Raw genomic sequence first — 26028 nt, 5'->3', positions numbered from 1 at the left:
ATTGCAATAACCCCCAGGTGGCCTGGCAGTCTGAGCTACTGAAGGACCCTGGTTGCTCCCATCAACTAGCCATTTTCTGCTCTGCAGTTGTTAAGAACCTGGCTTACCCATTCTGCCACCTGCTGGACCCAGCCAGAGGAGACACTCTGCACAAGCATTAACCTTGTCTGGTACCGCAAGGCACTAATAACCCCCAAGGGCTTCTTTGCAGTCTTCCCTGAAGCAAACGTTGTTGAGCACCCACTATGTGCCAGGAACTGGGGTAGTTCTAGGCTTTGGGTATTTTAACCAAAACTATGAATTCCCTTGAAACAGAATTCTGAAATATGTCACGACTGCAAATTGTCATTAACATAAGGAGAACTCACTAACATAACCTAATAAAATTTAAAAAACAAAAACAAAAACATGAGAACTCATCCTTACAGAATTTTTTAGCAGAGCTTTGGCCTACGGGAAACCCTCATCAACGCCTGCATCCAATATCCTCACGCAGAAGTCCTTTAGGATGGCTTACAGGGCCGGCAGAGTCCACCAGTGCCCTACCCGCACAATGCTCTCTTCTGGAAGAAATGACATTTTCTTCTCGCCCGCAGATGACGAGGAGATCTCCCTGAGCGCCGATCCTGAGTCCGCGGAAATTCGGGACAGCCCCATGAACAGCCTGGTGGCCAGCAGCCGCGGGGAGCCTCCGGGCGAGGCACTGGAGCCCTCCGGGAGCTCGAAGCCCGAGCCGCCGAGCCAGGGCAGTGCGGGGGACGCTGCCGGGAGCGAGAGCCTGGAGCTTGCCGAGCCGGTTGAGGAAGCGGCAGGTACCACCGAGGCAGGAGACGACGGAGCGGGCTCTGTGGGACCTGACGGGGCTGGGGAGCTTCTGGGCCTGGGGCGCGAGGACGCCGAGCCCGCCCTGAGTGCGGAAGAAGTGGCCGAGCGGCTGGAGCTGGGTGGGGAGGCGCCCCCAGCGGGGCTGCTGGAGGACGGTGAAGCTCCGGGCGGCACCGGGGAGCCCGAGGCGGAGGAAGCGGCCACAGAGAGCCGGGCGGGGGGAGAGGAGAAGGAGCAGGTGGAGGAGGAGGAGGAGGAGGAGGAGGAGGGCGACGTGTCTGCCCTGGGGCAGGGGGAGGACAGGCTGCAGCTGCGGGCCTCGGTGAAGAGGAAAAGCAGGCCCTGCTCCTTGCCGGTGTCCGAGCTGGAGACGGTGATCGCGTCGGCTTGCGGAGACCCCGAGACCCCGCGGACACACTACATCCGCATCCACACCCTGCTGCACAGCATGCCCTCGGCGCAGGGCGGCGCGAGCGACGAAGGCCCGGAGGAGGAGGCCACCCTCCAGGACGCCTCGGAGAAGGACGGGCTTAGCGAGGCGGACACGCTAGCTGCCGCGCCCCCTCCCCTCGAAGAGGACGGGGAGGACCCCGAGGGGGCTACTCCGGGCACGGCGACCCCCGGCCACTCGGGCTTGACCAACGGCCTCGTCCCCGATGGCGACATGCTCCCCAGCACGGGCAGCGAGAGCGACTCGAGCCCCCGGCAGGGCGGGGACCACAGCTGCGAGGGCTGCGACACGCCGTGCTGCAGCCCCTCGTGCTACAGCTCCTCGTGCTACAGCAGCTCCTGCTACAGCCCCTCATGCTACAGCGGCAGCAGGTTCGCCAGCCACACGCGCTTCTCCTCGGTGGACAGCGCCAAGGTCTCCGAGAGCACCGTCTTCTCGTCGCAGGACGACGACGACGACGACGACGAGAACAGTGCGTTCGAGTCCGTGCCGGACTCGGTGCAGAGCCCGGAGCTGGACCCGGAGTCGGCCAACGGTGCCGGGCCGTGGCACGACGAGCTGGCCACCCCCGCCGGGAGCGTGGCGAGAACCGTGGAAGGTCTGGAGTCCCCCGTGGCAGGGCCAAGCCATCGGAGAGAAGGTTAGACCTCAAACCTGGTCAGAGTGAGAGTAGGACCACCAGGGGGCCGCAGGTCTCACCAACAAGGTTGAAAAACAAGTGAGAGGCTCAGTCTCAGATGGGGTTGCTGGGGCAACGTATGCCTGTCCTGTACATGTATGTGTGCCCGTGTCTATGTGTATGTAAGTGTCCGCGGCCGTGACTAGCACACACCCACCCGCTCTCAGACACACACCGAGAATGACAGCTAGTGCACGCATGTGAGTGTGCTCTTGTGTGTGTGCGTCTGTCTTACCCAATCACTAGAACTGGCTGCACGTGTTCATGTTACCCTTCCAGTCTTGACAATGACCAGAGCCAGAGGCAGTATTGAATGATCTGAACAGAAAACATTCGGCAACCCTTCGGTGGATAATGTGTAAATATCTGCTGACTTCCCAAAACATATGGGAGATTAGCAATAAATGTTAATATAAATTGAAGAACATTGATTTTACCTCTGCTTTAGAATTTAACTTAGCCTATGTACATACGGAAATGTATAGCCTACATGTATTTGTCAGTATTTCTGTCTGCTCAGTTCTCGTTATTGTTGTTTTTTTACTATTATTCAGTTTATTCAGTCTAAAAACAAAAACAGCTCACCCATTTCTCCCATTCCCACTCCTGCCTCTGGCAAGCATCAATCTGTTGCCTGCTCGCTTGAAAACTACAAAACGTTAATGAAAGATATTGAAGAAGACACAAATAAATGGGAAGATCTTCCATGCTGATGGATTGGAAGAATCCATACTGTTAAAATGTCCGTTCTACCCAAAGCAATATTATTACAAGCTTGCAAGATTCCAGGCAATCTCTATCAAAATTCCAGTGGCATTTTTCACAAAAATAGAACAAACGATCCTATAATGTATATGGAACCATAAAAGGCCCCAAATAGCCAAAGCAGTCTTGAGAAAGAACAAAGCTGGAGGCCTCACGCTTTCTAATTTCAAACTACAAAGCTATAGTAATTAATTCTGGTGTTGTGTTCTGTTGTTTTTTGTTTGTTTTGTTTTATTTTGGCTAACGGAAGGGAAAAATAACATGAATTCGTAAATCACTTTGTTTCAAGTGGGATTCTAATCCAAAAGCTGCCACCTTTGGTTTTAAAATATATTCTGTATTTTAACCAAAGATGTTTCTTCTTAGTCATGCCTGTGGAATCTTCTATAAAATTAACTCACATTTCTTTATCCAGATTTGGGAACCATCTTCCAGTCAAGTGACAGTGACATGGGGGGAAATAATTCAAAGGTCACATAATACTATGAAATAATTCAGTTGCTTTAAAGGAGAGAAATATAGATTCTGCTGTTTTTCTGCTCTACTGTTTACGTTAGACTCCAAACAAAGGTGGTGGTGTTGTCTCTAGATTGTAAGCTCATCAAGGGCCAGAACTGTATTTTCTCTATGTTTGATTCTTAGCACCTAAACAAATGCCTGGCACCTGTAAATTTTTAGAGGAACCAAAGTGAGCACAAAAATTAATCCTGAGTATTTGACAATGCCCAATTCCACATTTCAGAGAAAGAAGGAGTGAGGGAAAGTGGCACATGGGATGAGGAGACGTGCAAAGAGATTGGTAAAGAAAGAGAACCACAGGGAGGAAAACCAGAGTGGCACGCAATATGGAAAGGCACACCTGAGAATGGGATGGATGATTCCTTTCTTTACTGAGGATGTTTTGAGTCCCTTTGCTCTGGGCCAGATGCTATGTGCAGAGCACAGGTAGATGGATAAGTGTCAGAAGGTGTGAGAGGGGTTCAGTAATTACAACAGAATTAAAAATAATTATAGTATAAAGAGATCTGGGGATACAAACCTAAAGGGCATGACTAGGATCTGGCAGGGGGGTTTTAGTCCAGAGGTTGGCAAACCTGTTCTGTAAAGGGGCTGATAATAAATATTTTAGACTTTGTAGGTCAAGAGGCAAAATCAAGCAACTCTTCTCACCAAAGGCTACTTTTTTTTTTTTTTTAACAGTTTTACATTTAAAAGTGTAATAACCATTCTAAGCTCAGAGCCATACAACAACAAGGCCAGAGTCATAGTTTGTCGACCTGCTGTGGCCTGTGGTATATATTTTGACCACCGTGTTGGGGGACAATCCACATATGGTTAATTGAAAATTGATTCAGTATACAAAGGCATGTTTTACAAAAAACAAAACCAAAACAAAACAAACAAAAACACTGTCCGCGCCCTTGACGGACGAACAGCCCAACTGGGAAAACTCCTCCTTAGCAGAAAGGACAGGAAAGTGTTTTCGGGCCATAGTGGAAGTCTTGGCGGGGCAGTTTCCGAAGAAATTTGTGAATTTCTGAATTCTGCCGACCATACACTCAAAAACGGCTAAGAAGCACCTACAGGCTTCACTCTGGTGGCTGTTGGGGCATTGCAGAGATTCCTGAGATGGTCAATCTCATGAAGGCTGGGTGGAAGCTGGCAGAGCCTGCCCCTCCCCCTCTCGGTGCTGAGTCGCTGAGCTACCCGTCTGTCCCTCGCTGACACGCGCTCGAAGAAAGCAGGGCTTCACCACAACCCGCCAGACCTTCGCGTGTGTGCCCTGTTCTTCCCCAAGACTCACTATTGCCCCTCTCCTGTGATTTTTAGGCCGGCAAATTCTTTCACGAAGTTAGCTGAGGTAGACTGACCGTACACACGCCCACATAACTGAGTCTGCAGCCATTCATGGAAGATGTGTTCTGTATCTCCTTTTTGCTTTCCCACCCCCCCCCCCCCCCCCCCCCCCCCCGTGAAAACCTCCTTTTTAACCTCAACATAAAATAGTTTTTAAAAACTGTCTGCAGGTCAAATGAAAAGAGCAATATAATGTGATTTGAGCTCGGGAGTCCAGGCCCTGGAGTCAGGCTTGCTGGGTTTTAATTGAGTCCCACCACTTCCTAGCTGTGACACCTAAGCCAACTTACTGGAATGCTCTGTGCCTCGTGTGTGAAATGGGTATAAAGGTAGATTCTATTTCAAAGGGTTATGGGAAGGATTAAATGAGATATGATGCACATGGGTTCTTCCAGGCAGATAAGCAGGGAGGCTACCTTTGAAAGTGGAATATGTTTTCCTTCTCAGGGATTCTAGCAGGTCTGAACACTTGCTCTGTGTTTGAGGCAAGGGTGAGCGTGTGGAGCTGTGGCCTCCCGCAGAACAGACTCGCTTGCTTCTTCCTTGCGCTCCATCCATTCAGTGGGCTGAGCTGCGCCTGTCACATCATTGCATTTGCTTGGGGTTCACGAGCAGGTGGGGTCAGCTCCGTTAACCCCAGCAAACGGCAGTATTATGTGTCCACTAGCTTGGAGGAGTAATTAACCTGATTGGGTGAATTAATTCCAAGAGGTAAGTTTGTTGTTCTTTTTAAGAAACCAAATTAAAAATGCAGCAGTTAGTGACATAACAACTGTACCATTGTTTTTTTAGTTTCTGACGCTAAGCACATGCAAAAGCAAACATGAGTGTGGGATCCACTAAAAACAGAGCCCCTATCTGAACCAGGAATCAGTTGCCAAGGCGCTGTGCATGAGCATGAGGGGCCCCTTCCTCGGGGCTCCTCGGAGTCTCAGAAGACCCCCAGGATTTGAGTAACATAACAAAGTTTGCACAAGAAACCATGTTATATATTTAACATTTAAAAGGACCCTGACTACAGGTTCCTGACTACATCTCTGTTTCTTGTTTTACAGTTAGCTCTAGGAATTAAACTGCTAAATTAAACCCTCGTAACTTCCTTCTTGTTTTTTTTTTTTAATCAGTTTTTTGGACCTAGACTGAGAGGTCCTTTCCATGTACAGACATTCTAGGAAATGTTTGAAATTTGGGATCCCATAAAGATCTTACCCACTGGTTTTTAGTTTCCCTCCTTTTTGACCTAAGGGATGATGGAACACTTGCTATTTGCATCAGCCATGGAGGGCAGAGGAAGGAGAAGGCCTGACCTTTGTCCTCTGGCTAATAGAGGCTATTGCAGAGAGCCAGGAGCATGTGAGCTAGAGGGTTACCACTCTGAACGGGGCCTGTCTCATGGCTTAGGCCCTTCCAGTTTTCCAAAAGTCAAGAGCCACTGCCTCTGATGATGTGGCCTAACACTATGGGCCTCCCCTCCACATAGCCACTCTCATGCAGTATTACCAGGACCTAAGGACATCAAGAAATAGGAACATCATTTTAGGACATTGTTTAGTTCACTATAAGTCTGGCTGACAATAATATTAACTATGTCTATAATAATCGAGGCATGCATTTGGATATGTTAATTTCTAAAATTTCTCCATGTCTGTCTTTCTTCCTTCTATCCCACTTCTGTGTTTCCAGTTTTCCTGTCTCAGTCTTCCTGCCTCTTATCTACTTCCTTCATCTCTTGTCTTTTTCTCTTTTCCCTTTCCAGCATACCCTGGCTTGTCTGATTTGTCCTCAGAATAATCTGGAACAATCACAAGATCCCAAAACTACTGGGCTCCCCACCCCAGTCCCCAAGCTTCCATACTATAGGAATTTACCTTCTTGACTCACCAGTTCCTCAGTGCCATCTTGGAAAAGCACCATCTAAGAGTTTCATTCCAAAATCAGAATCTGAAAAATAGCCTCTTGGTAGCCCTCTGATGAAACCTATCCAAATAAAGACCTTTGGTTTTGCATGGGCTCACCAAGCTTTTATGGGACTTTACAAATGGTACGCTTCCCTCAAACAGGCCTGTTTCTTTAGCTGGGCTCAAGTCAGGCTCTGCTCATTTTCTTTTGTGTCCCCGTCTGATGCCACCTTCCCATCCAGAAAAGTCAAGTGGTTACAGAATCAGCCCCTGATCCTACGTATTGGTCTGTGGGGTACAGATCATAGTCATGAAGTATTTATTTTCTTGGGGTTTAAAAAAAAGTTGCCCCAATCCCTCTCTCATGAATGACTGTGAACGTAGCAAACTGATACAAAAAAATAGATTGCCCTCTCCGGGGTTTTTTTCCTTGTAGTCGTTTGTTTTATGGTCATGCTTTGATGATGACGTTGCTGCAGCAATGAGTGAATCTGAATGTCTTGACTATCTTGTCCATAGGTGAATGTCCTATACTCCATAATTCCCAGCCAGTAAGCCAGCTTCCTTCCTTGAGACCTGAACATCATCACTACCCAACAATCGATGAGCCTCTTCCACCAAGTAAGCTTTAGTTTTTAAAGTCTATGTCTTAATTCTTCCTATCAAGTCTAAACAGGTCAGTATGAACTTGTATGTACACATCCAAACTCTTCCCCAACTCCACACCTTACACTGTTATAAAAAAAAATTATATATATATATATATATATATATATATATATATATACACACATATGGCACCTACTTTAAAAATGGGGTGTTTTTGACTAGTGATTTCAGTATGTGATCTTGAAGAGATAGTCCAGTAATCTTCCAGTGCCCCTCAACTTCTGAAACAGAGAGTATTACTTTACGAGACTTGCCTACCTTGCAAACTGTACATGACCTTTAAGTCCTAAATTTTACTATTTTATATTTAGGAGTTCATAGGTCAAGATGGAATAATCCTGTTGTTCTCCATTGGACCTGTTATATCACAGGCACCTTCATATAATAAAACAGTCGACCCATCAGGACGCAAGGACTTGCACTTTCCTTGCTATAACTTCCATTAATAGGTGACAGCCTATTTCTTCCATTGTTTCTTAGGAGCTTCCAGAAAAAAGAATACCATCCTTAGGGATGGTATTCCATATCATATTCTCCTGGTAACTGTGTAACTAATTATTATTTAACTAGTCATTTGAACTTGGGAAAATCGTTTAATATCTCAGAGACTCAGTTTTCTTATTTGTAAAGTAAAGCCTTAATTTTCTCATTAGCTAAATGGCTAGATCTGGACTAGGTAATCCCTAGATATCATTCCAGCCTTAACCCTATAATACTACATTATAAGACATTTCTAAGAAGGAACTGATACCCTGGACATTATACATTCACTTAGCATCATATATGTTCATGAATAATTCTAGAACATCTCTGTTTTGGCTTAGGCTTATTTTTCAAGCAAAGATAACCTTTAAGATTTAATAAATTTTACAACTGCAAAATCTTGCCAGGATGCAAGGAATCGATGTTTCTTTACATTCTTTTGCCTGTGCTTACATTAGGAGGTTACAGTTTAAAAAAAAAAAAAAAAACAACTTATTCCCTAATTCATCTATTCTTGGTAATGTGATATATTTTGCATTTACACCATTCTTGTCCTATTCAGTTGTAATTTATCAGTGAGAAAACAATAAATACCTTTAATATGTAAACATTTGAAACAACACCATATTTGTTTTGGGGGATCAAGGCAAACATTATGTTCTTTAACTTTTGATACCTGATTTCTTTCTTTATTTACACCTTGATTTATGGATGGTCCACAAATGACTAGTAAAATTTCAGTGTCACTATACTTTCTACTTAGCACTTATGTAAAAAATATCTATAACACGTTCTCTCCAGGAAAGGAACACTTTCCCCACAACAAGAAAACCTATCAATTCCTGTGTGCATGAGTTGACTTCCAGTCCATGCAAGAGTAATAACTAGTTATGCATCCAGACCTTGTAAAGAATTGAATATAAGTCTATTTTAAAGACTTACTTTATACTAGCTGTTTTCAATAATGAAAACAAATTTCTCCAGTTGGGTTTCAATTCTCTGTTCCTTACACACTGAAAAATATGACAAAAGTTGGTAGTGAAGCCTAACAACAGAATTTTCTTGATAGTCATTCATTCAACAAATGCTCATTGAATGCTGGCCCTGTGGAGCACTGTTTTAGGTAAACAAAACAGACAAAGATCCCAGCCCTCATGGATCATACAGTGTAGCCAGGCAGAGACCAACACATAATAAAAAGAGTGAACAAGGCAACAGTGTAACACTTTAGATGGTAGGAAGTGCTGTGCGGAAGAACAGGCAGAATAGCGCAAGGGGGATTTGGAGGATGTGGTGGCGGCTGGTTCACCATTTTAAATCGGATCGTCAGGTAAGCTTCACTGAGAGGCAACATTTGAAGCTAGGCTTCGAGGCGGTAAGAGGGTTATTCATGCGGAGGAGGAGCTTTTTGAGAAAAGAACAGCCCGCCTGGTGGGTTTGAGGAACAGCCGGGAGACCAGTGTGTCTGGAGCAAGCAGACAGCAGTGGCTGGTAAGGTCAGGGAGATCCCAGGGACCCAGATCACACAGGGCCCTGTAGACCACTTAAGAGCTTCGGCTCCTACTCTGGATGAAAGGGGAACATTTTAGGTTTAGAGCAGAGAAGTGACATTCTCTGACTTAGGTTTTGATGGTAAGAAGTGCAATGCGGAAGCACAGGCATTAAAGTTTGAGGAGGAAGGACAGAAGCATGAAACCCAACATATGGTTATTGCTGTGGCCCAGGCGAAAGGCAGAGGTGGCCAGGGCCGGGGTGGGAGCAGTGGATGTGGTGAGGGGCGGTCGCATTCTAGACATATATTCCATACGTAGGTTTGCTGACAGATTAGATGTGATGTCTGAGACAGAGGTAGGAATCAAGAATGATCTCAAGAATTTTAACCTCCAGAAGGATGGAGTTGCCTTCAACGGGGATGGGACGGGAAGGCTGCAGAGAGAGCACGTTTGGGTGGGAAAGAGCTGAAGCTTGATTCTGACCATGTTATATTGGAGATGTCATCTAGGTAATGATGTCAAGAAGGCAACAGGATGTGTGGCTGAAGTTCAAGAGAAAGGTCTAGACTGCAAACATGGTATTGCATTTGTTAAAGTAAAAAGAGAAAGGGGGGAATAATTTTATAGGCTTTTGTTAGTATAATAACAAAAGATGATACATGGTTGGGCTCTACAGTGTTCCTAGACTTCATGGAAAAGATATAATTTTATATTTGCTAGGTCTTTCAGGCAGAAATGAATTACCCTAACTTACCCCAGCATCATAAAGGTGATCACTGGCAAGAATCTGTCTAGGCAACACCGTGCCACGTCCATGAGGACATGCTGAGGCCTGAAGTTCTATTTGGAAATTCTTTCTTTACACAAATATGTGAAAGTGAATTCTTTACAGAGCAACCCAGAAAACACGCTTATAATCTCTAAGTACACTTAGCTATTACTTTCTGAATATTTATAAGAATTTAGCATTATGCATGTATAATTAGCACTATTAGATATTCAATAATATTGATAGAAGGGCCTGTCTGGCTGGCTTGCCATCCTTTTCCATGAGAGACTTGGAAATATGGAAACTTGTAGAGAAATTGTTATTACCACTGCACTGCACCATTCTCTAGTGTTTTCCTTGGAGAATTTATGAGACTGGAGCTGTGTCTTTCTTTGAAGGAGTCCTTCCTTCACTGTGGGAACCTGGAGGGTGGGGGCATCAGTTTCTCAGCGGTGTGCATAGTTTTTTGTTCATAGGGAGTGCTGAGAGCAGTTTGTTCAACGGAACTAGATACCACAATACTCTTCAGAGATTAATGTTCATTCTTTGTCGAATGACAGTCATGTTGAGTTCAAGAAAAAAAAATTGTCCAGTTTCTCCTAGTTGGGGAATCACTGAAATTTCAAAATTTTTGGACCAAGATTAATTACCTAGTACTTCCACGTATACACAGTTTCATCAGTGAGCTATTTAACATTTACAACTAACAGTTGAGCTGGATTATCTAGCAGTCAGTTTTCATTAACGCCCTCTAGAATATATTTATACGATCTGACGACATTTTTCCTTCAGTTTGTCTTAGGCAAGGTAGATTTGGTGTGTTCTGGTATTTTGGTTTCCATCGTGCATTATTTGGCAATTCCTCAGATAAATATCAGACTTAAGCAATGATCTTCACAAACAGATGTACCATAAATATACCAAATATATTGGGTTTTTTCCATTTAAAAAAAATTGAGAGTTGCTATGTCATTACCTGAATGATAATTTTTCAATAGAATTATTAATATCTGACCTACTCCCAAAAGCTATGGATTTTCTTAAAAGGCTGAATAGTTTTCCTCCATTTGCAGTCATTTCTGCTTTTTCTTCTTTAGTCTAATGCAGTTTTCAGCATAACTTTATCATGAAGCTGTTATTTCCACCAAGTTTTCACATTTGGACTCTAAAAGCTTTTTGCCCATTGCTATACAGCAGACATTGCTCTTCTGTGTGAAGCTCAGATATTTGTGTATTACATCCAGCTCTCCCAGTTTTGGGGACTTTTTCACCCACCCCACCGCACCCCTCCATGTATCATGTAGTGTATCATCCATGCTCCCACGTTTAGTTCCTTGGTTTTGGAATCTGAGAAGTAAAGGAACTTATCTTTGTCTTGGGCTCCCTCTACTGGTCTGTGATGGTTATTTATCAACCAAGAGGTATTTAAAGCTTGATGTGTGTTAACTAGTTGATATTTAAAGGCTTGATGCGTGTTAATAGTTGTTACTGGTTTTGTTTTGTTTTGTCAAGAGATATTTGGCAGCCACAGGTGGGTTGAAAATACACTGTGAACTTACAGCTTACCCAAAGGATGGTTCGAAGGGATCCAATCCTTCCATTCTTCCTCAAGAAGAATGGCAATCAATTAAAGTTGCAAAGTATTGCATAGAGGTCATCTGAAGTTCCAGGTACAGTATCTTAGAACTGTCATTACAAGTGGTTTTTTTTTTTTTTTTTTTTTTTTAAGATTTTATTTATTTGCGAGAGAGACAATGAGAGACAGAGAGCATGAGAGGGAGGAAGGTCAGAGGGAGAAGCAGACTCCCTGCCGAGCAGGGAGCCCCATGCGGGACTCGATCCCGGGACTCCAGGATCATGACCTGAGCCGAAGGCAGTCGCTTAACCAACTGAGCCACCCAGGCGCCCCTACAAGTGGTTTTAATATGAGGGCCATCCTCCCCTCACCGACTAGTCGCTGTCTCTCAGATTTAGCAAAGAAAGGGTTCTCCGGCCTCAGTCTGTCAGTTCTCACTGGAGGCTGCTTAAGTCTTCCAGCTGTAATGTGAGTTGCCAACAAGATTGACAGGGTGGAAACTGTTAAAGGAAGAAATAAAGTAAGCATCAGACTTTCTCCTTAGAAAATAGGAGAATTGTAACCTAGGTCATATTCGAGGAACCACAGTTACTGTTTAAGAGAAGCTGAGTCCAGTGGATGCCAATTCAGCCCTAGTACCTCAGAAGTCATGGTGGGTGCTGTGGGCAGCGTCTGGCCTTCAGCAAGGAACCCACAGTGAGTTCTACCTGCAGAAGACCTGACAGCAGGTATTGGTTTCCCATGAATCCGTAGTTTGTCCTTGATTTTCCTTTTTGCCTTTTTATTACACGCCAGACTGGGAAGCTCGCATTGACAGCCATGGGCGGGTCTTTTACGTGGACCACGTGAACCGCACTACCACCTGGCAGTGTCCGACATCAGCAGCTACCCCTGATGGGATGCGGAGGTCGGGGTCCATCCAGCAGATGGAGCAACTCAACAGGCGGTGGGTGATCAGCATGCAGTGAACCCCTGGGAACCCCTGGGAAAGGAGCATGGCAGCCAGAGAAAACCTCCCTTACACTTTTCTGCTCAGATTGTACGAGGAGCCTGGGAAGTGATTATGTATCTTAAGAAACCCATTTATAGTAGGTACTTGGACAGCTAGGGTTAGAATTTGGTGGCAGGAGACAAACGAAGCCTGAGTGCCATTTATTTATTTTTTTTAAAGATTTTATTTATTTATTTGACAGAGAGAGAGATAGCGAGAGCAGGAACACAAGCAGGGGGAGTGGGAGAGGGAGAAGCAGGCTTCTTGCCGAGCAGGGAGCCCGATGTGGGACTCGATCCCAGGGCCCTGGGATCATGACCTGAGCAGAAGGTAGATGCCTAACGACTGAGCCACCCAATCCTCTGAGCTTCTTGATGGCATGTGCTCAAAGACAGGTGTTCTTAACCAGGGGCCCCTGGACCACCCTTCTCCCCAGGTATTCACCGAGGATGCCATTGTTCCAGGAACCCTCCAGAAATTGTATGCAAAATTATACATGGATGCACATTTTTCTGTCAGACTGGTCCATATCGGTCATGAGATTCTCAAAAGGGCCCAGAACTCAAACAGCTGAAAACATTCCAAGGATGGATTCCATAGAATACCAAAAGCTGCCTGGAGAAAAAAACAGTGTCATCACTGTATTCATGTCTACCCTGGTCCCCTAATTGCTATATACTCAGTAATCCCTAAAAGGCTTTTATCCTAGAAAAAAAAAAAAAGTTTAAAAACAGTTTTTGAGACTTGTTTTGTCTAAAAACTAGACCCTTACTAGTGAAATTGTAAAGATGCCATTTTGTTTTTAACCTGCGAATGAGACCCTAAATAGCATTTCTCTCATGCTGTAAGCTAGCATGAGCATCATACCTGACCTCTTGCTTCTGTTAAGGCCAAGAGGGCAGCTTTGGGATACTTTCAGTAGCCGGGACCACAAACTGCAGGCTTGAAATCAGCTGTATCCACATGCCATCTCATTAGGATGAAATAAAGGAAAGTTGAAAGGAACTATATAGAATAAGGAACTGGAAGTTAACTGTATCAGCCAGAAAAATAAAGTGGACAATTTAGTCCTATGAAAAACACACAGAGGTGAAAAATTGAACTTCTGGTTACTGTTGTACACAGAGGAGCATGCTTAGGTGAAAATCACCAGGATTCTTTCATTGCTTGAGCATTTGGAAGACATTCACTTTCCATTCTTTCTCCATCAGGAGCCGAGCGTTTAAAGTCATTAATGAGAACCACGAAGGATTTTCATTGGCAGTACATTTCTCTACAGTCATTCCCACAGAAAGAAAACACATTACAGAACTTATGATAACCCAGCTTTATTAGATAAGAATGCACCAAAAATCCCCGGGAGAGCCCTTTCATGGTGATCGCAACAAAACTCCTCTAAATAAAAATGTGGAGGACTCGGGGCGCCTGGGTGGCTCAGTTGGTTAAGCGACTGCCTTTGGCTCAGGTCACGATCCTGGAGAACTGGGATCGAGTCCCGCATCGGGCTCCCTGCTCGGCAGGGAGTCTGCTTCTCCCTCTGACCCTCCTCCCTCTCATGCTCTCTCTATCTCATTCTCTCTCTCAAATAAATAAATAAAATCTTTAAAAAAAAAAATGTGGAGGACTCAGCAAGCTCCTTTTACATAGAGACCAGATTGAGATTCCATAGGCGGAAATAGACAGAACAGAGAAGCTGAACTTGTTTAGCAGGCTGAGAAATAGGGAGAGTATCACCAGGCTGCATCTATGGGAGGTACAGTTCGAGCACTAAAAGAAATCAATAAGTTGAAGCAGAAGTAAGCACCTTGACCTAGGACATAAAAATCCATGAAGGTTCATCATGTTCAGGTTGTATAATATAAAAATTAGGCCAAATCCATCCTGAATCAGGCCTCTAGAGGAGTTTTGCAGGCTTTCATGTGTAAATTCCTGTGCCCTCCTGTGGAGCTGACTGGCAGAGGCAGCCAGACTTTGTAGAACAGGAAGTGGTATTTGCTGCATCCGTCTGGACGGATAAAAAGAAAGGGAATTTGGTGACTTGAGAAAGTACTTACTTCTCGTGAGAAAAACCTACTTAGGGAAGGCCAGATAGCCTTGAGATAAGTATCCCAGCTCTTCAGCACTTAACCAAATAGTTCAAGCATGTAAAGTTTTGCAGGGACTTGGCCTGATAAGGCAGCCACAGAAAAGTATACTGCCCGTCTTTTCTCCCTCACGGATGTGATCACTCATGGGGGTCGTTTTTCGATAACCTTCGGTTGGTTATCAGAAGGAATTTACAGCAATCACTCTCTCACAGCAAAACAAATATTTCTCAGTGTTGCAAGGTGTAGGGAAGGAAAACCTTCCTTCCTTCCCTTCTAAGTTCTTTGGCTGACTTAACAATTAAATCGACATATGTAAGATTAATAGGAGAAAAGCAAATTTAATTCCGTAGGTATGGAAGCTTACAGAAATATGAGACTCAAAGAAATGACCAAAAGCAGGCAGCTTTTATACCTGTCAGACAAAGAAACATGTGTGTGTGTGTGTGTGTGTGTGTGTGTGTGTGAAGAATTGACAAGACAAACAAGTTTGGGCTTGGGGTAGTAAATTAGTGAAGAGGAACAAGATTTGTTTACACAGCCTTCTTGACCCTGATTCCCTATCCCTGGTGATAAGAATGACTACCAGCCTCCAGGTGCAGAAAGAGTACCCTTCACGTGGGGAATTCACTTACTGCCTTCCGGAGAACGGAGGAGGGTCAGAGTGTCCTGCATTGGTGGTTTCTTAAGTAACTTTAATTCAAAATAATCAACATGCCCAAATGGCATATTTTGGGGTGGCCTGCCCTGGACCCCATCAAAGGAGTTTCCCTGGACTCCCGACAGCGTGATTATGAGAGTCAAGTGTTGTTTGTGCAAGGAGACGCACACTGGGAGAAGCAGAGTGCACAAAGCAGCCTACGGTGACCACATTCAAACTCGGCCGCTGCCCGGACGCAGCACCCCCTTCCTGGCCTTTATGGCTTGACCACGTCCTCCTAAGTGCAGAGACGCCCCTCACTGCCTGCCTGCCACGTGGTCACATCTCCTTTCTGCTAAGCCCATGAGAATGTCCTGTGGTCCCTGAAATCCTCCCAGAATCCCCCCCCCCACAGAGCCTCTTGTGCAATCCTGTGATTGAAACCTTCTGCCTTGTCCTTCTGGGTGCCCTTCCCAGTGCCCGGTGTGGTGCCAGAGTCTACCAGGACTCAGTGTAAGACAGTTTCTCTAGTTAATTCTTACACTTCCAGAATATTCTGGATTAACTCAATTTACCTTCACAGGTATTTCTTGAACAAGCAGAAAATATAAATATGTGGTCTCACTTTAAATAATCAACTAAAGTTTGGTGTTTTTAGTTATTTGGATAAAATGTTTATATTATTGAGACATGGAAAGTTTTAAATATGAAAAAAAAATGATGTGTATCTAATTCTGCTACCCCAGGGTTTACCTTTTAAAAAAATCTTGTCTTTAATTTCCGTGTACATGCGTAGGCCTTGCATAGCTGTGATGATAATATATGGTTAGTTTTATATTCTCTTCTCACTTACCACACTATAAGCATTTTCATATTGCTGCAGAGCCTTAGAGTATCATTTAAATGGCTGTATAGTACTCCAAGGAACACACGTACTTTAGTTAACTTAATTTGCCCTATTGCTGGATGTTTTCCTTACTGCTTTCCAGCACTATTTTGGATAAGGCTAAAGGCCCTGTTAAATATTAGGGTTGTCTCATAGTAGTGTTTCCTTGGGGTTATATTCTCAAAAGAGCAGGCCACGGGAGATCACTATGGTTTTGGTATTTGATATCAATGCCTAATGTTTTCTAAAGTGTTTCTGGGGGCTCACTCTGCCAGCAACAACAGCTTCCCTTCCATCCCATCTTTTGGTGTGGTCTTGTTGACTTAAGAGGTGCTCCTTGGTATTTTGGTTCTTACATTTCACTTCTCACAGGGAGGGTCAACTTTTGTCTCCATAGGCTTTTCTTTTACCAATTATAGCTCCTCCCATGAGAATTGTATGGTCTTGGGCTTTGTTTGGTTGCTATTTGTTTGGTTTGGCTCGATTGGTTTGGAAGGTTATTTTCCTGCTGGGTTTTGTGTGTTCCTGTGTGTGTATTCATTTATAAATTAGACATTCCAGCTGACTTTCTTACCAATTTCCATAAACTCTTTATATAATATAAAATTTGGCCTTTTTCCGGGAAGAAAAAAAAAAAAAAAAACATGAAGGAGGACATGGAAGAATAATTCTTGATGAAATGTGAGAGAACCTGCTTTCTGACTTCCTCTCTCATCTTTAAAACAGAGCGAGCATCTGAGGCTGCGATCCTGCCCTCGCTGAGTGATCCTTCCACAAACTGTGTGTCCTGCTTCCCCAAAACTGTCCCCGCACTTCAGCAAAGATCAGGGTTGGGGTGTGGTACCTGGGATTTGAGGCCGTTGACTCAGTAAGGCACAAGACAACCGAAGTCCAACTGAGGACACAGCAGGTTGTGAAATTACTGACGCTTTCATCATCAAATAAGATCACATTGATTCATAGAAAATCTCTTCTGTGGTCCCTGCACTTTGGGAAGGAAAAGTGAGGCTGCAACTTTATATTTGTCTGTGCCCTGTTCTGGGTATCTACTGCGGAGAAACAAACCACCCAAACTTGGTGGCATAAAACATTGATAATTTATTGCTACCATCATTGTTATTATATATCATTTTTATTTCTCATGGTTCTCGAGGCTGACTGGGTTCAGTGAAAACATTCTCTCTTGGGGCACTGTCGTGTCGTTGCAGAGGGTGGCTGGGGCTGGTGACCCACATATCTGGAGGTTGATCCTGGCTGTGACTCTCCACCAAAACACCTGCCCGGGACTTCCCATGTGGCCTCACAGCATGGTGACTGCAAACTGTCACTTATATTATCCTCAATTAGTCAAGGTAGCCACAAGATCTTCCCAGGCTCAAGGGGAGGGGACATTGATTCTACCACTTAATAGATGAGTAATTAGGTTCTAACAGAGCATGCGGGACTAAAAATATTGTTGAGCCATTTTTGGAAAACGCAGCCTGCCATGAATCATTTAGGGGATCCTCCCGACAGCAGCAACCTTGGTCTTTGGCAATTCCATTCCTCCCCCGGTCAAGGTTAGACACTTAGGCAGCTTCTCGCTGGCCCACTCTGTCCCTCCCACCGTGGTGGCACTCCCTGAGCTCCAACAGGGAGAACAGGAGACAGCCATCCTTCACCTTCCCCACAACCTCCAGACCACAGACATGTTGACACGGTAAATAAACATGGGTATTTCTCTATATGATCCTTTGCCCTTCCTGCCCCCTCCGTGTTTTCTTATTAGAGGCCTTTTCCGGAATGCCTTACAGTAACTGCTGCAGGCAAAGATGTCTCCTGACGCGTGTCAGGGGTGAGTGGCTGAGCCTCTCTAGATAAAATACAACTTAAAGAAAGCAACCAGTGATTCTTAAACCTAGATGGAAGTAACGCTACCTGAAGGACTTCTTAGAAACGCAGGTTTCCGTTTTGCTTCAATTTCTGTGATTATAACAATAACCCAGCTGATTCTCTTGCAAGTGGTCTAGAGACCACACTTGAGAGAAAAAAAAGAAAATTCCCTTTTAAGGTACAAAGAAAGAGGTCTCTGGTGTTCAGAAGCCCTGCCACAGCAGACCTCGTCTGTAATGATATGTTCCCGTTGCCCCATGTTGGACTGCATTTGGAGACCTGGCTCTTCGCTGCTCCCTGGACTCCCACTCTCCTCTTCCTCTTCACACCTCTTCCTCCACCCCCCCAGAGCATGGGACTCATACAGCAACGTTCCTTTGCCTGTTGTCACTTGCATGAAATCAACGACCTCCAAGTCAGCATGTCCTAACCCACACCAAAATCTTCCCTCCCCTCCTGCCTGTTCTCCTACGTGTCCTTTTTCAGTGTTGGCTCCTTCACTTACCCTTCACAGTTGTCTCCTCCTTCTTCAACCTCCACATCCAGACAGGCCCCAAGTCCTGTTGAGTCTCCATGTAAAATTACACAAATTCTTCCGTGAAGTCTTTCTGGAATTCACCTCCTTCTCCCATTCCTGCTGTGCCTTGAGGAAAAGGGAAGCTGAAGCCCGGTCATATGCCTCGGTAGGCTGAGACATTAGGCAAAATAGAGGTCATTTGGGGAGGAGAAGGAGGCTACTTGGACTGAGGGAAGTAGAGCAAAGAGGAAGGACACAGCTGGGCATCTGCCTTTAAAATACAGACTAAATTAGGCAGATCAGGCCATCAGAGGTAGGGAGGGTTAGGAAATGTCTGTCTTTTGTGGGCAGAGACAGAAGATCTTACTCTCCCTGCAGTCTTCCCCTCCCCCAACAGCATGCTTGCAGAGCCACCATGATCCGCCATGTCTGCCTATGCCCAGGCCTTTAGTACCTGCAGCCTGGACTGTTGCAGTGGCTGGTTCCCAACTGCTCTCCCCAATTCATGCTCTCCTCCTCCAGCGCATCCCCCACCTAGATGGAAGTCATCATTCTCAGTGGCTAGCTCAACCTCTTTTTCAGCAACTAGCCAGTCCCTAGAGCAGTGGTTCTCAGAGTTGGTCCCTGGACCAGCAGCATCAGCATCACCTGGGAACTAGTTAGAAATGCAGATTCTTGCCTCCTCCCTCCAAAGACCTACTGAATCCGAGAAAATCTGGGAGTGGGGCCCAGCTGTCTCTGTTTCAACAAGGCTGCAGGTGATTCTGCTGCAGCTCAAGTTGGAGAACCCATGCCTAGAGAATAACATCCGAACTGTGGCTGGGGCACCCTGTCCGCGCTCCCTGCCCCCCTCTCCGCTGGCCCCCTCGTGCTGCCCGAGGCCCACACATCCTGGTGCCACCACCCAGCTTCTCAAACGTCCCCAAGAGTGAGCTCTTCGGTGCATGTTACTCTACATTCTTTCCCTGCAAGGTCCCCAACAGGTTCACACCGATTCAAAATGTATGCATCTAGGTGTTTCCTCGTCTGTGTCTTACGCTTCGGGACAGCTTTTTGACACTGTTAGAGTCATGGCTTACATGCCATTTCCCTCTTTGCTCTGCATCCACTGTGTGTGTTCAGAGGGTGATAGTTTATCCTCCTCCTGACTCCGATCTGAAAGTCCAGCACAGAACCTGAGCATATTGGAAGAGTTACTAAATATTTAGTAAGTACCTGGGAAGGTGACTGACTGGCCGGCTGACTGGCTGAATCCTCAACTGGGGAAGAAAAATAAAATGAGCCTTCAAATCAGCAGAAAACATTTGTTTGTCGGCCAGCATGCTTTTAGTATGCAATATTTCCACAGTTCCTGCCAGGGATATCAGTTACCTATCAGATAACAGTAAGTGAGTAGAACCATTACTCTGGTTTGTAGACTCATTACAATAATGTAGAAGTAATTTGATATCTGAGTTGTAACATTTTAAGTTATTTCCCAAACCGTTATTTTTAGACTTAGTCTGGTTTTGTTTAATGCAGGGCGGAGGCTGTTTTTTGTGACTAGTTATCTGTGTTAATGTGTAAAAGTCACCATACTTGAAACTTAGCACAGTTTACAGAACAAAAAGAAGTCCACTCATCTGGAACATGCGTGTCTTGCCAATTGTTTTGGTATCTTATGGGAACTTTAAGCATTTCTTTGCTGATATGCAAGACAATTCTTTACAGTTTTCTCCGGTTACCCGATTCAGAGCATCAGCCCCCAACAAGCCAATAAGCAGAAGTTAACTCCTGTCTTTCCATTTTCTGATGCAAAGGTATCAAAATATTCAGCGAACCATTGCAACAGAGAGGCCTGAAGAAGATTCTGGCAGCCAAAGTGGTGAGCAGATCCTGGCAGGAGGAAGCGGAGGAGGTGGTGGGAGCGACTCAGAGGCTGAATCTTCTCAGTCGAGCTTAGGTATGGGAGAGGGGACCTGAGTCTTCTGGGATGGCATCTGGTGGCAGTGTGACATAGTGTGTGAACCTCTACCCTGGCTTGGGGGATGCACTGGGTCCTGGGGGAGAAGAGCAATGGAATGGGGGAGGTCAGTCAGGGTGGCCGGGAAAGAGGCTTGGTGCCAGCAAGGTGAAACAGACAGGAGTTTCCCACCACAAACATAAAGAAGAAATGAATTTGCAGTAGGAGAACTCGTCCTGGTGCATCGAGGCAATTTCTTCAGTGGCCTAATCATTTCTTGTCGAGTGAATTTATCTGTTGGTGTCCTAAGAATTTTCCACTTATAAATAAAACATGCAATGAAAATTCACAGTCTACTTCAAAGAAGCTACATGACAAGACTAGGAATAATTATTTGTTTGCATTTGGAATAAAATACAATTCCCCCTTGTGGGAGCAACCTGGGAGTAAAGAGGTTTTTTCCCTGAGCTTACCTTATGCACTCTGCCCCTGAGCCTGGTTACCTAATAGTGTAGGCCAGGCATCCACCAGGGGTCTGCTTTTCATTTCGTTGAATCTGCCTGAGTGGAACTCAGATGAGAACATTCAAAAGGCGGAGAAGACTGGCTTCAGTTTTTTATACCTGTGATCACCTAAGGTTATCACAGTGATATCCCAATCCACCTTCTCTCTCTCTCTCTCTTTTTTTAAAGATTTTATTTATTTATTTGACAGGGGGAGACACAGTGAGAGAGGGAACACAAGCAGGGGGAGTGGGAGAGGGAGAAGCAGGCTTCCCGCGGAGCAGGGAGCCCAATGTGGGACTCGATCCCAGGACCCTGGGATCATGACGTGAGTCGAAGGCAGACGCTCAACGACTGAGTCACCTAGGTGCCCCCCAATCCACCTTCTCTTAAATTGGATTGAATGATGGCACGTTAGAAGCTCGGGGACCAGTGGGAGCGAGCAGTTCTGCCTCCAGTTCAGCTAGCTCTCCATTCCTTGCTACACCGCAGAACAATGGATTTTCGTGCACAGACGATTGTAAGTGCGTCCCTTCTATTCATTTTACCAGATACGCTAGCTACACGGACTGGTTTCGGTTTTTCTATTTATTCATTGCTTTGACCTCTGAGAGAGATGTGGTCAAGTGGTCAAGTTTAAAGGCAAGAAGAGGGGCACCTGGGTGGCTCAGTCATTAAGCGTCTGCCTTCAGCTCAGGTTATGGTCCCAGGGTCCTGGGATCGAGTTCCACATCGGGCTCCTTGCTCAGCGGGAAGCCAGCTTCTCCCTCTCCCACTCCCCCTGCTTGTGCTCCCTCTCTTGCTGTGTCTCTCTCTGTCAAATAAATAAATAAAATCTTTTTAAAAAAATAAAAAATAAAGGCAAGAGGAAAGAAGGAACAGAAAATGTCTGAGTTTGGTATTGGACCTCTTTGCATTTGCTATGTAACAAACTATCCCAAAATGTAGCAGCCTTGTGTTTATCCTACAGGTGAGCAATTGCATTTGCTACGGGCTCACGCATGCGTCCTTAGTCAGCTACCCAGTCAGCTGCGGGCCGGCTGGCCTGAGATGGCCTCAGCTGGGCTGCCTTGTGCCCGCTTCCCGTAGCTTCTCATCTTGTCCCAGACTAGCCCAAGCTTGTTCTCACAGTGGTGGCAGGGTTCTAAGAGAAAGTGAGGACACAAAGACTTCTTGAAACCCTGGCGTACAAGTTCTGCCAAGTCCTGTTACTTAAAGCAAGGCACAGGCTAGCTCAATTCAACAAGGGGAGAAGTGCAGAGTCTCCGGCAGATGGGTGTGGATGCAGGGAGGGGAAGAATTGTGCTTTTTTCTGCAAACAACCATAACCACGCTTGGCAACTCATAAGGAAAATAAGAAAACCGTCATTGTAATAAAAGAGACAAGATGTACCTCTGAAACAAATAATACATTATATGTTAAAAAAAAAAAAAGAAGATAGTAGGAAGGGAAAAAATGAAGGGGGGGACATCGGAGGGAGAGACGAACCATGAGAGACTATGGACTCTGAGAAACAAACTCAGGGTTCTAGAGGGGACGGGAGTGGGGGGGATGGGTTAGCCTGGTGGTGGGTATTAAGGAGGGCACGTATTGAATGGAGCACTGGGTGTTATACACAAACAATGAATCATGGAACACTACATCAAAAACGATGTAATGTATGGTGATTAACGTAACATAATAAAATTTTTAAAAAGTAAAAAAAAAAAGAAAACCTCGGGAAGGAACTACTAACTACATCACTTCCCCCAGAAATTTCTAGTGTACATTATTAAAGGTTTTGAGAAGTCCTGGAATAAAGTAATGTTTCACTTTTTTAAAAAAAGATGTTCGAGGACTTGAGCCTAACTGACATTACGCAGGAGCGCTCCTAGGAAATAATGACTCTTAACTGGCACGCATCACTGGGACACCCGACCAAATCACTATTCAGAACCACAGTCTGTCCAGTCAAAGCTAACACACCGCTGGTATAGAGAGAGAAGTACTGTATTTGAAATGACTTTTTTCCGATGCATCCGTTGCTTTGCTTCACTTTTTCCAGATCTGAGGAGAGAAGGGTCACTTTCTCCGGTGAATTCACAAAAAATCACCTTGTTGCTGCAGTCCCCAGCGGTGAAGTTCATCACCAACCCTGAGTTCTTCACTGTACTACACGCCAATTATGTGAGTGCTCCAGAATACAGAGGGAGCCCGCCTGGCTTCCGTCAAAACTCAAAACACTCCTTTGCGAACTTGTTTAGTAGGTTAAAAAGGATGGCGTTTTAACCCAAGCAGGATGGAAAAAAACAGAAACAAAACAACCCTGGCCACTCTTTTTACTCTCTGTGGGTCTCCCAAAAAGGAGAAAAGCTGGATTTGGCAACACTGTTGCTTCTTTGTTTTTGTTAGGCTCAAATGTATTAATACCAATGAAAGTCGTTGGGAAACAGATACGAGTTTCTATTATTGTTAAAATTTTAAAGGAACAAGATTATGAAGTTGACAGATGCCCCTCAGCCTGAATCATTTTATAAAATCACTTTCATTGAAGAAGTGTTAAAATAGATTTCTCCTAGATAAATATCTAGTTTTCCCTTTAATAAAATTAGTTGTTCAAGTACCATGCTTAAGTTAAATTTAATATTTTTACACATATAGTTTTTATTTCTTTTTTTTGTATTTTTAAGAAAGCAATGACTTGCTATCACTATATTCATTAATTCTTTCATTTGACAAACATTGTCTGTGGACAATACAGATTTAGGTGCTTGAATCACAGAGCCAGTGGGACACCTGAACAGCAAAACTCCCCAATTTGTGGAGCGACAGACATGTACAAAGACCAGTCTGACATGAGGGGACAGGGCCCAACCTCAGGGAGGAACGAAATGCTCTGGAAACACAGGAGATACGGCATAGGGGAGCATCCCCGAGGAGGTGGCTGCTGAACTGAGTCAGGAAGGTTGCAAGTGGGTGGGAAGAAGCTCCAGAGGGAGGGAGAAAGGACGCAGCGGTGAAGGGGCTCGGGATTGGGTCTGTGAGGGTGGGATGTGATGACAGGCAAAGGTGGGAAGAGGGGCTGGAGAAAAAGTGGCAAAACTCAGGGTAAGTCACGAAAAGGAGCCTAGGTATACTTCAGAAGGCAGCGGGAACCAAGAGAAGTCCTAGGTATTTGTGTTACAGGATCAGGTGTTTGATTAAACATCTTCTCCATCAGAAGTGCAGAGACTGAGGGGCTACAAGGCTAGAGGCTGATCCAACCTCACAAGTGAGAGATGACCGGGGCCCAGCCTAAGGCAAGGGCTGGGAGTATGGAAAGGGGGACCATTGTGATGGAGGCAGGCAAGGGTGAGGACTCAAGAAAGTCTGAGTCCTTTCTGCTTGGGGCACCTGAGTTAGGGTGCGTCTCCATTAGCAGGTGCAATTATTTGATTAGGTGACAGAGGCTGTGGCTGGCGGGGAGACCAGTTTTTAGCAGGTTATATTTGAGAAGCTTCTGGGACATCCATTGTTAGACCCAGAGCAGTGGCCCACTGGTGCAGGGGTGAGTCACAAAGGGGGACAAGGATGGCAGATGTTGATGCCCTCAAACACTGGGCACCAGGGGGCCCTGGCCAGGAAGAACCACTGCACCAGCCTGCTCTGGTAGCAAGCAGTGTTTGCTTTCACCACATGCACACCTGCCCTGTGGACCAAAAAATCATCATCTGGCACACTTAGAAACTCCTGAAACTTTTTCCTTTCTTCTCATCTCCAACCCCGCCACACACAAAAGTTGTTTGTTTGTTTGTTTTTCAAAGATTTTATTTATTTGACAGGGAGAGACACAGCGAGAGCAGGAACACAAGCAGGGGGGGTGGGAGAGGGAGAAGCAGGCTTCCTACTGAGCAGGGAGCCCGATGTGGGGCTCGATCCCAGGACCCTGGGATCACGACCTGAGCCGAAGGCAGACACTTAACGACTGAGCCACCCAGGCGCCCCAAGACAAACTAGATTTTTTTTTTTTTAAAGATTTTATTTATTTGACAGAGAGAGACACAGCGAGAGAGGGAACACAAGCAGGGGGAGTGGGAGAGGGAGAAGCAGGCTTCCTACTGAGCAGGGAGCCCGATGTGGGGCGCGATCCCAGGACCCTGGGATCATGACCTGAGCCGAAGGCAGACGCTTAACGACTGAGCCACCCAGGCACCCCTCACACACAGAAGTTTGTGACAGACCTCAGAAGCCCAGCCTTAGATCCCCAGGGACCCTAAATTAATCCTCCTTGTTATAGGTTGGGAGCAAGGTTGGACTGGTGCAGGCAGAGGAGGAAGGATGGAGAAGAGAGAGGAGCCATGCTCCCAGTAATAGAGGGAGACTCAAGAGAGCCCAGCCTAGCGCTGACTGGGGAGGAGGGGAAGGAGAGCCTTTGAGATGCACCCGGAGTGTGACAGTATCCAAGGCTGAGGAAATACCAGTACAGATCAAACAGATCCATGTGTGTTTATGGTGCACATTTAATTTTTGAGCAAGATCTCCCCTTCTGAGGCTTCCCCCTCAATGCTCACAATAACTCACTGTGTTAGCAATCAGGTTACATTACGTTACGGCGCTCAAGGTGTACTTGGTCTGTATTTTTCCTACCCCCCCCCCAACACCCTATCCCAATCGGCCCTGACCCCCTCTCAGGGTGCCTACCGAGTCTTCACCAGTAGCACCTGCTTAAAGCACATGATTCTGAAAGTCCGGCGGGACGCACGCAATTTCGAGCGCTACCAGCACAACCGGGACTTGGTGAATTTCATCAACATGTTTGCAGACACGAGGCTGGAATTGCCCCGGGGCTGGGAGATCAAAACAGACCAGCAGGGAAAGGTGAGTGTGACTGACCTGTGCGCCTTTCATCCAACGGGCTCTTTATCTGAAGAAGACCCGTGAGAAAGTGAGGGGGGAGATTAGTGAGGGCAGGAAAGTCTGTGTCTCAGAGATGTGCCGTCAGCCACCAGGAGGAAGAGGGGGGTAACTATTCACAGCAGGGTTTCCATCCTGTGAAGGATGTACAGCAACATCCCTGGCCTCTTGCCCACTGATGCCAATAGCATCCACACCAACTTGGGATATTGCTAGATGTCCCCTGGAGGGCAAAATCATGCCCAGTTGAACACT

At 45.6% G+C, this 26028-nt stretch overlaps 1 protein-coding gene across 1 annotated transcript in view; it reads left to right on the top strand.

The window, feature by feature from the left end:
- HECW1 (HECT, C2 and WW domain containing E3 ubiquitin protein ligase 1) overlaps positions 1–26028 on the top strand; it is a 445759-nt gene that overhangs the window by 338742 nt on the left and 80989 nt on the right. Inside the window, exons 10-15 of the mRNA XM_021703699.1 lie at positions 597–1916; positions 6995–7096; positions 12261–12411; positions 20255–20397; positions 22946–23067; positions 25552–25737. Coding sequence (XP_021559374.1) covers positions 597–1916; positions 6995–7096; positions 12261–12411; positions 20255–20397; positions 22946–23067; positions 25552–25737 — 2024 coding nt within the window. The remainder of the gene's footprint in view (positions 1–596; positions 1917–6994; positions 7097–12260; positions 12412–20254; positions 20398–22945; positions 23068–25551; positions 25738–26028) is intronic.

This window comes from Neomonachus schauinslandi, chromosome 12 (genome assembly GCF_002201575.2).
Source record: "Neomonachus schauinslandi chromosome 12, ASM220157v2, whole genome shotgun sequence".
NCBI classification, from domain to species: Eukaryota; Metazoa; Chordata; class Mammalia; order Carnivora; family Phocidae; genus Neomonachus; species Neomonachus schauinslandi.
Note: the sequence above shows the minus strand (reverse complement) of the source record. Positions and strands in the feature narration are given on the sequence as shown.